At 43.5% G+C, this 15505-nt stretch overlaps 1 protein-coding gene across 2 annotated transcripts in view; it reads left to right on the top strand.

Annotated features, from left to right (window-relative positions):
• LOC101474960 (uncharacterized) overlaps positions 1-15505 on the top strand; it is a 29156-nt gene that overhangs the window by 2391 nt on the left and 11260 nt on the right. For both annotated transcript variants that reach the window (XR_013096021.1, XM_076880860.1), the window contains exons 6-7: positions 1680-1964; positions 2497-4288. Coding sequence is in view for 1 of the 2 variants with exons in the window: in XM_076880860.1 (XP_076736975.1) it covers positions 1680-1964; positions 2497-4288 (2077 nt within the window). In the remaining variant the exon portion in view is untranslated. The remainder of the gene's footprint in view (positions 1-1679; positions 1965-2496; positions 4289-15505) is intronic.

Raw genomic sequence — 15505 nt, 5'->3', positions numbered from 1 at the left:
TACCACCGGCAGATAGAGAAACTGGCCGTCCTACCAATGGCTGGACAAAGCTGGACTGAAAGAAAGCACAGAGGCACTAATCATGAACAAGAACAAGCTCTGAGTACAAGATCCATAGAGGCTGGGGTCTATCACCCGGCAAGACCCCAGGTGTAGGTTGTGTCAAGATGACCCTGAGAGAATCCAGAACATAACAGCAGGGCACAAGATGGTACCAGGCAGGGCATACATGGAACGCCATAAACAAGTGGCCAGCAGAGTATACAGAAACATCCGTGCCACATATGGCCTGGAAGTCCAGAGATCAAAATGGGAGATGCTCCCTAGGGTGGTGGAGAATGTCTGAGCTAAGATCCTGTGGGACTTCCCGATATACACGAACAAAATGATGATGGCTAATGTGGTCACAAATTTTAATTCCAACATGATAACCTTATTCCACCTACGATGTGGAGCTCCAAGTTTTTTGTTTGTTTGTTTGTTTTTTATAGATCCAATTTCAATCAGTTAAATCAGTAAAAAAGGACTTCTGGAAAAGAGCAGAATTCTTGGAACACTGTTTAATACACCAAATCGTATGGACAGCAATAAAATAAATACAGAAAACAGCAAGACAACAGATAGCAAAGCAAGCAAAGCAAACCCCGGGGTGTAGAGTCTTAGGCAAAGACAGCAGAGCCACACAGAGACAGACAGAAAAAAGCAGAGAACCGGAGTGTCCTCTGGCGCAGTATTATAGAGACCAGTAACCCGACCCGCTGGTGCTGAGCATCTTTCCACTTGTCTTCCAGCCAAAAACAGCAGGTGCAGGCTCAGGTACGGCCAGGGACAGAGTCAAGACTATGGCTAAGGGTCATCCGCAGATGGGTAACCTTGATTAACCCTTTGCTTTGGCTTATCAAAATAGGTCACGGCACATTCAAAAGTTAACACAGCAAGGGGCATAATCTTATGATATACATGTGAATACTTGGACTAAATATCAAATATATTGGGTAAATGCTTTAACATACTGATAAATACCCCAGTGTAGTTTTATAGTGTGTGTGTATACATGATTATATAATCCTTAAGGAGATTTTATTGTATTGTGTTCATTACTGACTGTAGACAGATGATAGTTTTGCTACATCAGAGCAAAATATCTTATGTTTATTGCAGATGTGTGGTACAGACATCACTCAAAAATTCCACTACACTAACCAACCAGATATAGTGGTACTAGACAAGCAGAACAAGAGGGCCGTAGTCATAGATGTAGCGATACCGAATGACAGCAACATCAGGAATAAGGAACATTAGAAGCTGGAGGAGTACCAAGGGCTCAGAGAAGAGCTCCTGGAGATGTGGAGGGTGAGGGTAACAGTGGTCCCAGTGGTAATCTGAGCACTAGGTGCAGTGACTCCCCAGCTAGGAGAGTGGCTCCAGCAGATCACAGGAAAAAAATTGGAGATGTCTTTCGAGAAGAGCGCAGTCCTAGGAACAGTTAAGATACTGCACAGGACCCTCAAGCTCCCAGCCCTGTGGTAGAGGACCTGAGCTTCAAGGTCTAGACCACCCACATGGGCAAATGGGGAATTTTTAATGTCTCTGTTGCATCATGTCTTAATTATTCTTTGGCACTGATTATTAAAAGAGTGAGTGAGATGTACATTTATAGCTCTTTCTTGTTCCTGTAGAGGAGGAGCTTGCCAGGGTACGGACAACCTTTGTGTGGAGGGTCTCACCAGAAATTCTTATACAGCTGCTTGAGGCCCTTGTAACAGAAAGTGTCTTCAATGATTTGGAGAAAGAATCGATATTGGAGGGGAACCCTGTTAGAGCTGATAAGGCACGTTGCTTTATTGACACAGTGAGGAAAAAAGGAGACAAAGCATGCAAGATAATGATCAGACACCTTCAGACCATAGATCCTTCTCTCTTCTTTCAACTGCATTTATACTCTGATCCATCTGCTCTGCAAGGTAAGTTCATTTATCTCTAAATGAATGGTCACCTTTCAGCTTGTTGAGGTATAAAAGTGTGAAACCTCAGAATTAATTGTAAGAAACCTAATTCTATAACATATGTTTGGATTTGTTGAAAGGCTGCAAAATATTTTCCAGAGGACATGGAGGTATTTTGATGATTATTATAAACCTATGAAACTACTTAGAAGATCAAATGTGAGCAGCATTTAAATAAACGCCAGTCTTCTTCACTTGGTAAAACCATGGAAACTGATTGCTTTAAAAAAAATGAACATATCATAAGTAAAGTATGTTAGGATTGGGTACATACGAAAAGCTGTAAAGTAATTCATTATTTTGTGGGTTTAATGTTTTCAGGAATTACATTTAGGAAATCCCGGAGCCCTTTTTGATGAATTTTGGGTAGAATGAGCATAAAAAAATATAATGAATATAATAAGCAGCAGGCAAAGTTCTTCACATAGCACCCCCAGACCAGGTTTGACTGGATATGTTTTTTTCCTTTTTTAATGTTTTTTTTATTCAGATAGTCTTCAGAATTGTCAGCCTAAACTTAAGTCCAACCTGAAGAAGAAGTTCCAGTGTGTGTTTGAGGGGATCGCTAAAGCAGGAAACCCAACCCTCCTGAATCAGATCTACACAGAGCTCTACATCACAGAGGGAGGGACTGCAGAGGTCAATAATGAACATGAGGTCAGACAGATTGAAACAGCAAACAGGACACCAGACAAACCAGAAACAACAATCAGACAAGAGGACATCTTTAAAGACTCACTTGAAAAACAGGAACTAATCAGAACAGTGCTGACAAAGGGAGTGGCTGGCATTGGGAAAACAGTCTTAACACAGAAATACACCCTGGACTGGGCTGAAGACAAAGCCAACCAGGACATCCAGTTCATATTTCCATTCACTTTCAGAGAGCTGAATGTGCTGAAAGAGGAAAAGTTCAGCTTGGTGGGACTTGTTCATCACTTCTTTACTGAAACCAAAAAAGCAGGAATCTGCAGCTTTGAAGACTTCCAGGTTGTGTTCATCTTTGATGGTCTGGATGAGTGTCGCCCTCCCCTGGACTTCCACAACACTGAGAGTGTGACTGATGTTACAGTGCCCACTGCAGTTAATGTACTTCTCACAAACCTGATCAGGGGGAAACTGCTTCCCTCTGCTCATATCTGGGTAACCACACGACCTGCAGCAGCCAATCAGATCCCCCCTAAGTATGTTCACAGAGTGACAGAGGTCAGAGGGTTCACTGACCCACAGAAGGAGCAGTACTTCAAGAAGAGATTCAAAGATGAGGATCAGGCCAGCAGGATCATCTCCCACATCAAGACATCACGAAGCCTCCACATCATGTGCCACATCCCAGTCTTCTCCTGGATCACTGCTACAGTTTTGGAGGATGTGCTGAAAACCAGAGCGGGAGGACAGCTGCCCAAGACCCTGACTGAGATGTACATCCACTTCCTCGTGGTTCAGGCCAAAGTGAATAAGGTCAAGTATGACGGAGGAGCTGAGACAGATCCACACTGGAGTCCAGAGAGCAGGAAGATGATTGAATCTCTGGGAAAACTGGCTTTTGATCAGCTGCAGAAAGGAAACCTGATCTTCTATGAATCAGACCTGTCAGAGTGTGGCATCGATATCAGAGCAGCCTCAGTGTACTCAGGAGTGTTCACACAGATCTTTAAAGAGGAGAGAGGACTGTACCAGAACAAGGTGTTCTGCTTCATCCATCTGAGTGTTCAGGAGTTTCTAGCTGCTCTTCATGTCCATCTGACCTTCATCAAGTCTGGACTCAATCTGCTGGAAGAACGACAAATAATCTTCAAGTCTCAAATAACAGAATCTGCAGAGAAACACTTCTACCAGAGTGCTGTTAATGAGGCCTTACAGAGTCCTAATGGACACCTGGACTTGTTGCTCCGCTTCCTCCTGGGATTTTCACTGCAGCCCAATCAGACTCTGCTACGAGGCCTGCTGAAACAGAAAGGAAGTAGCTTACAGACTAATCAGGACACTGCACTGTACATCAAGGAGAAAATCACTGAGAATCTGCCTGTAGAGAAAAGCATCAATCTGTTCCACTGTCTGAATGAACTGAATGATCATTCTCTAGTGGAGGAGATCCAACAATCCCTGAGATCAGGAAGTCTCTCCACAGATAAACTGTCTCCTGCTCAGTGGTCAGCTCTGGTCTTCATCTTACTGTCATCAGAAAAAGATCTGAATGTGTTTGACCTGAAGAAATACTCTGCTTCAGAGGAGGCTCTTCTGAGGCTGCTGCCAGTGGCCAAAGCCTCCAACAAAGCTCTGTGAGTACGTTTGTACTCATTTCTATTTTTACATAAACATTGTAATGATTTCGGCCCCCTTTAAAAAATATGTTCAAGGTTCTTTATTTGGCACATGCATAGTTATATAACACACAGTGAAATGTAGCCTGACACGCTCCTCGACATGTGCAAAAATGTGTGTGTGTGTGTGTGGGGGGGGGGGGGGGGGGGGGGGTAGAGGAAGAACACTGAACACTATATATATATATATATATATATATATATATATGTATATATATATATATATATATATATATATATATATATATATATATATGTATATATATATATATATGTATATACAGTGCAGTGGGGCAAAAAAGTATTTAGTCAGCCACCGATTGTGCAAGTTCCCCCACTTAAAATGATGACAGAGGTCAGTAATTTGCACCAGAGGTACACTTCAACTGTGAGAGACAGAATGTGAAAAAAAAAATCCATGAATCCACATGGTAGGATTTGTAAAGAATTTATTCGTAAATCAGGGTGGAAAATAAGATTTGGTCAATAACAAAAATACAACTCAATACTTTGTAATATAACCTTTGTTGGCAATAACAGAGGTCAAACGTTTACTATAGGTCTTTACCAGGTTTGCACACACAGTAGCTGGTATTTTGGCCCATTCCTCCATGCAGATCTTCTCGAGAGCAGTGATGTTTTGGGGCTGTCGCTGAGCAACACGGACTTTCAACTCCCGCCACAGATTTTCTATGGGGTTGAGGTCTGGAGACTGGCTAGGCCACTCCAGGACTTTCAAATGCTTCTTACGGAGCCACTCCTTTGTTGCCCGGGCGGTGTGTTTTGGATCATTGTCATGTTGGAAGACCCAGCCTCGTTTCATCTTCAAAGTTCTCACTGATGGAAGGAGGTTTTGGCTCAAAATCTCACGATACATGGCCCCATTCATTCTGTCCTTAACACGGATCAGTCGTCCTGTCCCCTTGGCAGAAAAACAGCCCCATAGCATGATGTTTCCACCCCCATGCTTCACAGTAGGTATAGTGCTCTTGGGATGCAACTCAGTATTCTTCTTCCTCCAAACACGACGAGTTGAGTTTATACCAAAAAGTTCTACTTTGGTTTCATCTGACCACATGACATTCTCCCAATCCTCTGCTGTATCATCCATGTGCTCTCTGGCAAACTTCAGACGGGCCTGGACATGCACTGGCTTCAGCAGCGGAACACGTCTGGCACTGCGGGATTTGATTCCCTGCCGTTGTAGTGTGTTACTGATGGTGACCTTTGTTACTTTGGTCCCAGCTCTCTGCAGGTCATTCACCAGGTCCCCCCGTGTGGTTCTGGGATCTTTGCTCACCGTTCTCATGATCATTTTGACCCCACGGGATGAGATCTTGCGTGGAGCCCCAGATCGAGGGAGATTATCAGTGGTCTTGTATGTCTTCCATTTTCTGATGATTGCTCCCACAGTTGATTTTTTCACACCAAGCTGCTTGCCTATTGTAGATTCACTCTTCCCAGTCTGGTGCAGGTCTACAATACTTTTCCTGGTGTCCTTCGAAAGCTCTTTGGTCTTGGCCATGGCGGAGTTTGGAGTCTGACTGTTTGAGGCTGTGGACAGGTGTCTTTTATACAGATGATGAGTTCAAACAGGTGCCATTCATACAGGTAACGAGTGAGGGACAGGAAAGCTTCTTACAGAAGACGTTACAGGTCTGTGAGAGCCAGAGATTTTCCTTGTTTGAGGTGACCAAATACTTATTTTCCACCCTAATTTATGAATAAATTCTTTACAAATCCTACCATGTGAATTCATGGATTTTTTTTTCACATTCTGTCTCTCACAGTTGAAGTGTACCTCTGGTGCAAATTACTGACCTCTGTCATCATTTTAAGTGGGGGAACTTGCACAATCGGTGGCTGACTAAATACTTTTTTGCCCCACTGTATATATATATATATATTAGTATATACATTGGGTGAGTGTGCAGTAGTAGCAGCAAGCAGGTGAATTCTTTACATTAAAATGAATAGACATCTGACTATTTTACAGGATAGACAATATAAACATATTTAAAATTAAAGGAATTTGAAATGTACATTGTGCCTTGGTTTAGAGTGTCTGGAAGAGAGTCCTGTCTCAGTCAGTTATAGATGATGTGAGAGGGCGGGTGTGTGTGTTTAGGGCCCAGATGGCTTGGGGATAGAAGCTCCTCTTGAGTCTCTCTGTCCTTGCCCGGAAGATGCGGAACCTTCTACCAGATTGCAGAAGTTGGAACAGTTTGTTGCCAGGATGGGACGGGTCCTTCAATATCTGCGCTGCTCTAGTCCGGCATCTCCTGGTGTAGGTGTCCTGAAGCGGGGGGGCGGGGGGGGGGGGGGGGGGGGGGAGCAATCCTGCAGCAGCGTTCTGCTGTACGGATCACTCTCTGGAGAGCTTTTTGGTCCTTTACACAGCTGTTCCCGAACCACGATGTCATGTTCTGTGTGAGGATGCTTTCCACAGCGCCTGTATAGAAAATCCTGAGGATCTTTGGAGAGACCCTGAACTTCCTCAGTTGTCGTAGGTGATACAGGCGCAGCCTAGCCTGTATATAATGGATATAAACCGCAGCACTGTGGCGGGACGTCATCTGTGATGCCACTGCAGGTGTTATGGATGCACCTGCGCAGCATGTACAAGAAGAAAGAAAGAGTACTTTATTGGTCCCCGTGGGGAAAATTGCTCTCTGCATTTAACCCATTCACTCAGTGAAGCAGTGGGCAGCCATTGGGCGCCCGGGGAGCAGTGTGTAGGGACGGTACCTTGCTCAGGGGTACCTCAGGGTAGCTGTTCAGGGGAATCGAACCCCCGACCTTCCGATCATGGGGCCACCACTCTACCTACTGAGCTATCCCTGCCCCCAACATCTCGGTGGCATAAAAAGCTGTTCCTCCCTTTGATTGCGTTCTTGTTGTTGTGTACGTGTGGCTGGCAGGAAGAGAGCTGCAGCCGAGAAGTCATCCAAGCAAGCATCCTTGTGTGTAAATAGCTTGTGTAAATAAAGCATGGTGCAAAGCATGGAAATGTCAGTGGGTCTGTTGTGGTATACGACAGACCCACTGATATACTCAGTCAGGTGTATCATACCTTTAATGTGTCACAGCAGCAGAAAGTATTAGGATTTCTGAGACATTTGTATATGCAGTTGTTATCAAAGTACAGATCCACTTTGGGTAGGTTTTAAACTATGACACATCATTTACATTGCTGAAATCAACACTGAACTGTATAGACCTGTGTCTGTGAAGGTTCTCAGTCATCCAGGTCATCGTAGACTAAGGAGCTTGCAAAGAAAAGTGTCTGGACTTCTTTGAGTTGCTTGAAGACTTTTCACCTCTCATCCAAGAAGCTTCCTCAGTTATAAGGGTCAATTGGTGGGGAGTCCCAGATTTAAACCCACTGGGAGTTTTCCCCCAAAGGGGGACAAAGGACCCCCTGATGATCCTCTACCTAATCACATGAGCCAATTTGTGAAAGTGGGTGTGGGACCTAATCAGCCAGGGTTTCGGGTGAGCTCACTGTGAAACCTGGCCCCACCCTATCATGTGATTTCCTGAGGTCAGATGGCTGAGTAAGTAAATTCTCTCGTGACAACCTTCTCAAACTGTATATCTTGACTCTCAGGTCCAGAATTTGCACTGCACTTTTCTACCAAACAGAATCTCAAAGGGAGAAAATGCAGTGGAGGCCTGCGGCACCTCATGTCCTGCAAAAAACAAAGGGTCCAACCAGTGATTCAAATTGCGTTCATCCTCATGAATGAACTTACAAATCAAACTTACAATCAATTTTAATCAACTTTTCTTTGCAAACTCCTTTGACAATCAACTTTAAAGTTTTTTTTTAAGCTGCCCCACGAGTCTGGGGGTGGTAGACGCTGGTCTGAACAGATTAATGCCCAGCCATTTGTAAGACACACACCATTGGCGCTCAGCTATACAGATGTCCAATCATTCACTAGCTGGGCCAGCATCCTCATTTTAGGTTTTGATAGCGTTTTAGTTGGTAAAGCTCAGACAGAATTGAGCTGCGGCTTGGGGAAAGCCTCGAAGGAGACTGGTGGCTGCTCCCGGTCCTGGCAGATCCCCAAAGAAGGCATTCCCTAGGGCAGTAAAAACTCTGCATTATGAAGGTTAAAGACCTTTGATGTAATTCAGTTTTCAGTGACAGATGCTTTAAGACACTACGATAATATCTAGAGGAAAAACCCAACAATCGTATAACCACCTATAAACAAGCACTTTGGCGACAATTTACTTTGGGTAAGGTAGCGATAACTATCGTGCCGATTTCTGAAATGAACAGAAGTGATGGTAAGCAGCTTTGGAAGAAGCTGGCATCCCGGTGCCAAAGCTTGCAGCTGTATTTGCATAGGACAGATAGAGGAAGAGAAACTGGCATCCTGGTTCCAAAAGCATGCTGCTGCATTTTGCCAATGGGGGATACAGGAAAGGGAAACTGGCGACTCATTCATAGAAAAGTTTGCTGCTATGATTGTTACAGTTACCGTTTAAAAAGGTGACATTTAGAATACAGTTACTTTGTTGAAATAAATGGATTACACGGCGGTACTTCCCTGTTTCATTTTGTCGCGGGTCAGGACTGTTTGGGTTTTGTTTGACAGCTATGTTCTGTTGTTCCAGGCGGCAGCGTTACGGTTGCCATGGTTACAGGGTGACGCTCTCTCTCTCTCTCTCTCTCTCTGCGTGTTTCCTGGGTGAGAGAGCGCTTTTTTGTTGTTGTTGTGCTAAGCTAAAAGGCAGAATGCTACATGCATAGCTCTAAAGAATGTAGCTTCATAGGCAGTGTAGTCCGTGCTGCAGGGAAAATGGACTGCCATACCCGTTTTGTGTCTGTGAGCGAGGGAGGGAGAAAAAGGAAAAGTACGAGTTGTCACCGAGCAAAAACGGGAGCTGGAAGCATGTAAATACACTCAACAAAAATATAAACGCAACACCTTTGTTACTGCTCCCATTCCCCATGGGATGGACGTAGAGACCTAAAATTCATTCCAGATACACAATATAACCATCCCTCCCAAACAGTGGTCACAAATCAGTCCAAATGTGTGGTAGTGGGCACATCTGCTATATTGAGATAATCCATCCCACCTCACAGGTGTGCCACATCAGGATGCTGATCTGACATCATGAGTAGTGCACAGGTGTACCTCAGACTGCCCACAACAAAAGGCCACCCTGGAATGTGCAGTTTTGTCTCACAGCAAAATGCCACAGATGCCACAAGCAATGAGGGAGCGTGCAACTGGCATGCTGACAGCAGGAATGTCAACCAGATCTGTCGCCCGTGCATTGAATGTTCATTTCTCAACCATAAGCCGTCTCCATAGGCGTTTCAGAGAATATGGCAGCACATCCAACCGGCCTCACAACCGCAGACCTCGTGTAACCACACCAGCCCAGGACCTCCACATCCAGCAGGTTCACCTCCAAGATCGTCTGAGACCAGCCACCCAGACAGCTGCTGGAACAATTGGCTTGCACAACCAAACAATTTCTGCACAAACTGTCAGAAACCGTCTCAGGGACGCTCAACTGCATGCCCGTCGTCCTCATCGGGGTCTTGACCTGACTCCAGCTCGTCGCCGTAACAGACTTGTGTGGGCAAATGCTCACATTCGATGGCGTCTGGCACGTTGGAGAGGTGTGCACTTCACGGATGAATCATGGTTCACATTGTTCAGGGCAGATGGCAGCTGAGAATGTCCCAGTTCTTGCATGGCCAGCATACTCACCGGACATGTCACCCATTGAGCATGTTCGGGATGTGCTTGACCGGCGTATACGACAGCGTGTACCAGTTCCCACAAATATCCAACAACCTCGCACAGCCATTGAAGTGGAGTGGACCAACATTCCACAGGCCACAATTGACAATCTGATAGATTCCATGCGACGATGTGTTGCACTGCATGAGGCAAATGGTGGTCACATCAGATACTGACCGGTTCTGGGTCCCCAGACCCCCAATAGCGCAAAAAACTGCACATTCCAGGGTGGCCTTTTGTTGTGGGCAGTCTGAGGTACACCTGTGCACTACTCATGATGTCAGATCAGCATCCTGATGTGGCACACCTGTGAGGTGGGATGGATTATCTCAATATAGCAGATGTGCCCACTACCGCACATTTGGAATGATTTGTGACCACTGTTTGGGAGGGATGGTTATATTGTGTATCTGGAATGAATTTTAGGTCTCTACGTCCATCCCATGGGGAATGGGAGCAGTAACAAAGGTGTTGCGTTTATATTTTTGTTGAGTGTATAATAATAACTACAGCAGCCAAGAAGAGTGCCTGACGAGCCCAGTTGTAAGTAAACTATTAAGACTCGACTGTACACTGTGTTCGTGTTTTCCTCCGAAACAATAAGTTCCGTTGGAGCAGCCTTTCAACGCCTCTCTCTGTCTCTCGCAAGCAAAGTTGACCCACACAACAAAGTAAAGCTATTTTTTGGCTACCAGCCCGACACGGAACCCACCGTATTAGCCAGAGGTCCCTTTACTACGGTTCGGAGCTGCAGACCTTCAGTAACAGTAATAAATCACAGCAATATTACATTCACGTAGTTGTAAACAGCATGATAATATATTAAGTAATCCAAAGTATTCAGAATACGTTACTGTCATTGAGTAACATAACGGAATACGTTACAGAATACATTTTGGGGCATGTATTCTGTAATACATTTTAAAAGTAACCTTTCCAACACTGGATGTAACCTGTTTGTGTATTACACCTGTCGATGGATTGTGTTCTGGCATGTAAATAAGAGGTAGGAGACAACACTGGATCCTTGGGTTCTATACTGCAACATCTGCAACACATAGAAATACAGGTCTGTGGAGTATGTGTGTCACACACCTGCTAGGGTACCTCTCCTCCAGCCATGGTGAAAGGAGCTGTTTCCTGCAGCCTAATCAATTCCACAATAATATAATAAACCAAATGCAATAAATTGTTTTAAAATATTAACTTAAGCTCTCAAAAAAACAACAAAAGCACAAAATAATAAATATATCACTGTTGAATAGCCAAAAACCACTTGAAGGAAAAAATACACAAAACAATACATCAATCAGACAAGCAAATATAACCCAAAAACCAGGACCCAACATTTTGGTGCTTATAATTCAAACATTAAACTCAAATACAATCATATTAAGAAACGCCATTCAACAGGCAATACAACACTGTACCACAAACACAATCAATGAAAAACCACATTCCCGGAACAAAAAACCATCTCGATACCTGCAACACATAGAAATTCAGGTCTGTGATCTGTGTGTCACGCGCCTGCTAGGACACCTCTCCTGACAGAACACAGTGCATGCCGTTAACAAAATACGGCAGCGATTCCTTTCAGCTCCTGCTAGTGATCAGGCTAACTTAGCATGCAAGTACTACAGCTGCATCCTTGGTCTAAAACTTATTAAAAACTTGTATTAGTGAACTCAGCCTCCTACCAAAATTACACCAAATGAGTCTGTTAACAAGTGACCAAAACGCAGCAGTTCGGGTATATTCAAATTGCAGCTTGAGGCCTTAGGGAACTTTTGTTAGCTCAAAGCAACGTGACAATGGCAATGCTGAAAGGAGCCGTGACCGGGGCACACATGCATGTGCCTACGTTATCACGCAGCACATAACCACACAACACACACAGACATAGGCAGGATGTTTTGGTGAAATTCAGAAGTATTTAACACATATGCTACATTCACCCCCCGAATTTCACCAAAATCACTACACATCTGAATGTTACTACAGAAGAACCTGGCACCTCAATGCCAGAAGGTTTGCTGCTGCTGTTGTGATGATAAATGCAGTGAAACTGGCCACTCATTGACAGGACGCTTGCTGCTTCATTGCAAATCAGGGATACAGAAAGAGGCAGACATCTCGGTGCCGGAAGTTTGGTACTAGAAAATCTTGATGCTGCGTAGCGAATGGGGGATGAAGGAAAACCTGACAGCCCAGTGCAATCCCCCCCCCCTCTGGCAAATACGTTGGGTTCCGTGTCGGGCTCATAGCCGAAAACTAGCTTTACTTTGTTGTCTGGGCCAAATTGCTAGCGAGAGAAAGAGAGAGGCATTCCAATGGAACTTATTGTTTCGGAGGAAAACACGAAAAAAGTGTACAGCTGGGTCTTAATAGCTTACTTACAACTGGGCTCGTCAGGCACTCTTTTTGGCTTTAGTGGTTATTATTATATTTGCATGCTTCCAGCTCCCGTTTCTGCTCGGTGACAGCTCATACTTTTCCTTTTTCTCCCTCCTCGCGCTCACAGACACATAACGGGTATGGCAGTCCATTCTCCCTGCAGCATGGACTACACTGCCCATGAAGCTACATTCTTTAGGGCTATGCCTGTAACACTCTGCCTATTGCCTTCATATTAAATCATTTTTGTGAATAATTTTTTTAAATATTTCTTCACGTCATTATGCAGGCCGCAAGTAGAAGTGACATGGGCCGTGAGATTGAGACATAGCTATTAGAGCCTTTAATGCGTGTTTTCTTTGGGGCGTGGAAACCAAAAATAGAGAGGGCATAGCTGAACATATGAAACAGGAAAATACCACAGTGTAATCCCTTTATTTCAGCAAAGTAACTGTATTCTGAATACCACCTTACCACCTGTAATGGAATACAGTTATTCATATTTTGTATTTTAAATACGTAACGGCAGTACATGTATTCCGTTACTCCCCAACACTGATGGTGTTTAAAGGCAGGTGCGCGAAGATGAGCTTGTCCCTCCTACCTGGTGTTGACAGGTGTGTGGAGCTACGAAGTACGCTGTAGCTTTGCTGTTGGAGTTGCAATTTGCTTCTGCACATAAAACATTTGGATGTGTGGGGACAAGAAGCAGTTGACCCAGGCTACGGTCCAGTCTGAATCTTTAGCGAAAGAATATTCTTGGGATATTAGGTACGGTTCTTCAGACATCTTTAGGAGGTTTAGTTGTCTTAAGTTGTTCACTCACAATCTTGTCTTAATTCCTGGAGTCTTGTTCTTCCTTTCTAAAGCATTCTATTTTAGCCAGAAGAATGTTAGTACATCTTCTTATGTTGGTAATCCAAGCTCATACCTTATATCTCATCTTCAGTGCAGAGATCTGATTTTTACATTTATGACGTGGCTCCTGTAATTGTAGAGAAAAAATAAGCCATCAGAAAAACCATCGAGTATGGAGAAAAAACTCAACTGAAATTGTTTCTTCTCAGAAGTAATGTATTATTATAACTGGATTCAGTGGTTCTGGAAGGCTACTGTAACAATCTTTCACACAGAAATACATTTTGCTTCTTGCTTTTCCTTTGGTGTTTTCTGACAGCAATCATTGTTAAATTAATTTGGCATTTCAGATCATCTTGTCTGTGAAGGTTCTCAGTCATCCAGGTCATCGTAGTCAAAGGAGCTTGCAAAGAAAAGTGTCTGGACTTCTTTAAGTTACTTGAAGACGTTTCACCTCTCATCCGAGAAGCTTCTTCAGTTCTAAGGTCAAATGATGGAGAGTCCCAGATATAAACCTAGTGGGAGTAACCCCCCCACAGATGGTTTGAAAGAGGAGTGAAAGAAGCCATCTATGTCCACTGTGAGCGACCATCTTTGAACAGAGGCGGGTGTTTACGACACCAACTCTCTGCCATCTATAATCCAGTTTTGAGATCCCTTCCCAGACGCCTTAACGCCCACTCACATCCTGGACCATCTGATCTCAGGAATTCGCATGATAAGGTGGGGCCAGGTTTCACAATGAACTCACCCGAAACTCCACACCCAGTTTCACACCTTGGCTCAGGCGATTAGAGGATCATCAGGGGGTCCTTTTGTCCCTCTGTGGGGGGTTACTCCCACTAGGTTTATATCTGGGACTCTCCACCATTTGACCTTAGAACTGAAGAAGCTTCTCGGGTGAGAGGTGAAACGTCTTCAAGTAACTTAAAGAAGTCCAGACGCTTTTCTTTGCAAGCTCCTTTGACTTCAGATCATCTTCTTCAAATGCACCTTTTAACTGGGGGGCTCTTTTATATCATTAATGTTTGTAATCCAGCATTATATATTATGTTAAATAGGTAATGAGTAGAGCAGGGCGATATGACCAAAAATATTTATTATGATATACATTTGAAAATTTGTGATAATGATATAACTGACGATATAATTGACACTAGACAAATACTTTACAACTCCACAACTTTATTAGTGCAAAAAAAAAAAAAATCAATGTATTTTCACTTAAACAAGCAGCTGTTTATTATGTGCATTAAAGTTATATAAAAATTTAACAGTGCAAATGTAAATTCCTTGCTGACAGTTTAACAAAAAGGCATTTCTAGTGGAAAATGGCTATATCCTCTACATAACCATGTATAATATCCACAAAACTTATATACACACAATACGGTAGTGGTGGGCGGATCGATCCAAATATCGATAGTACCGATACCAAGTCGGCATCGGTATTGGATTGATACTAGCCTAGTGAGATTGATTATTTACTTTGAGTTCTGCTCGTTTTCGGCAAAGACGAAACAGCCACGTCGCTGGACTTGCCGCTCCTGTGAATTTGTTTACATATTAATTATATTTTTACCAGTTTTTGTTGTTGAGAATTTTAATTGTAATTTTTGTATTATAGTTTATCAACAGTATGTGTTTTAATTTATTTTACTGGTTTGCGTGCACTTAGGATTTTTCAAAAAAAAAAAAAAAAAAAAGATCGCCACCACGCCAGACCCAATGGCATTTTCATGCTGCTTCGTAGCATCATTTATTCTTAAAATAATCGTTTCTGTAACAGTAAATTCAACGGCTGCAGCTCTCCCACTGCCAGCCGTACACATCACCACCACCAAAACTGCAGCGGCATCACAGCATCTGCCATGTGTGTATGAAAACAAAGGCACTGCGCATGCGTGTTTTACCCATATTCTATCGCGATATTTCATTTTCTTATCGTTGCCCATCGTTATACCGGTATTACCGTGAACGGTATGATATTGCCCAGCCCTAGTAATGAGTGTAATAATGTGAAAACAAAGATGTATCTTGCTGTAATTTTTGATGGTGTGGATTTCCACTATCATATTCCAGAACCGGGTTCTGTAATTTATGCATCAGCATGAGACGACTTTATTTTCAATCATGATCAAAGTTT

The sequence above is a fragment of the Maylandia zebra genome, unplaced genomic scaffold, assembly GCF_041146795.1.
Source record: "Maylandia zebra isolate NMK-2024a unplaced genomic scaffold, Mzebra_GT3a scaffold01, whole genome shotgun sequence".
Taxonomy (NCBI): Eukaryota; Metazoa; Chordata; class Actinopteri; order Cichliformes; family Cichlidae; genus Maylandia; species Maylandia zebra.
Note: the sequence above shows the minus strand (reverse complement) of the source record. Positions and strands in the feature narration are given on the sequence as shown.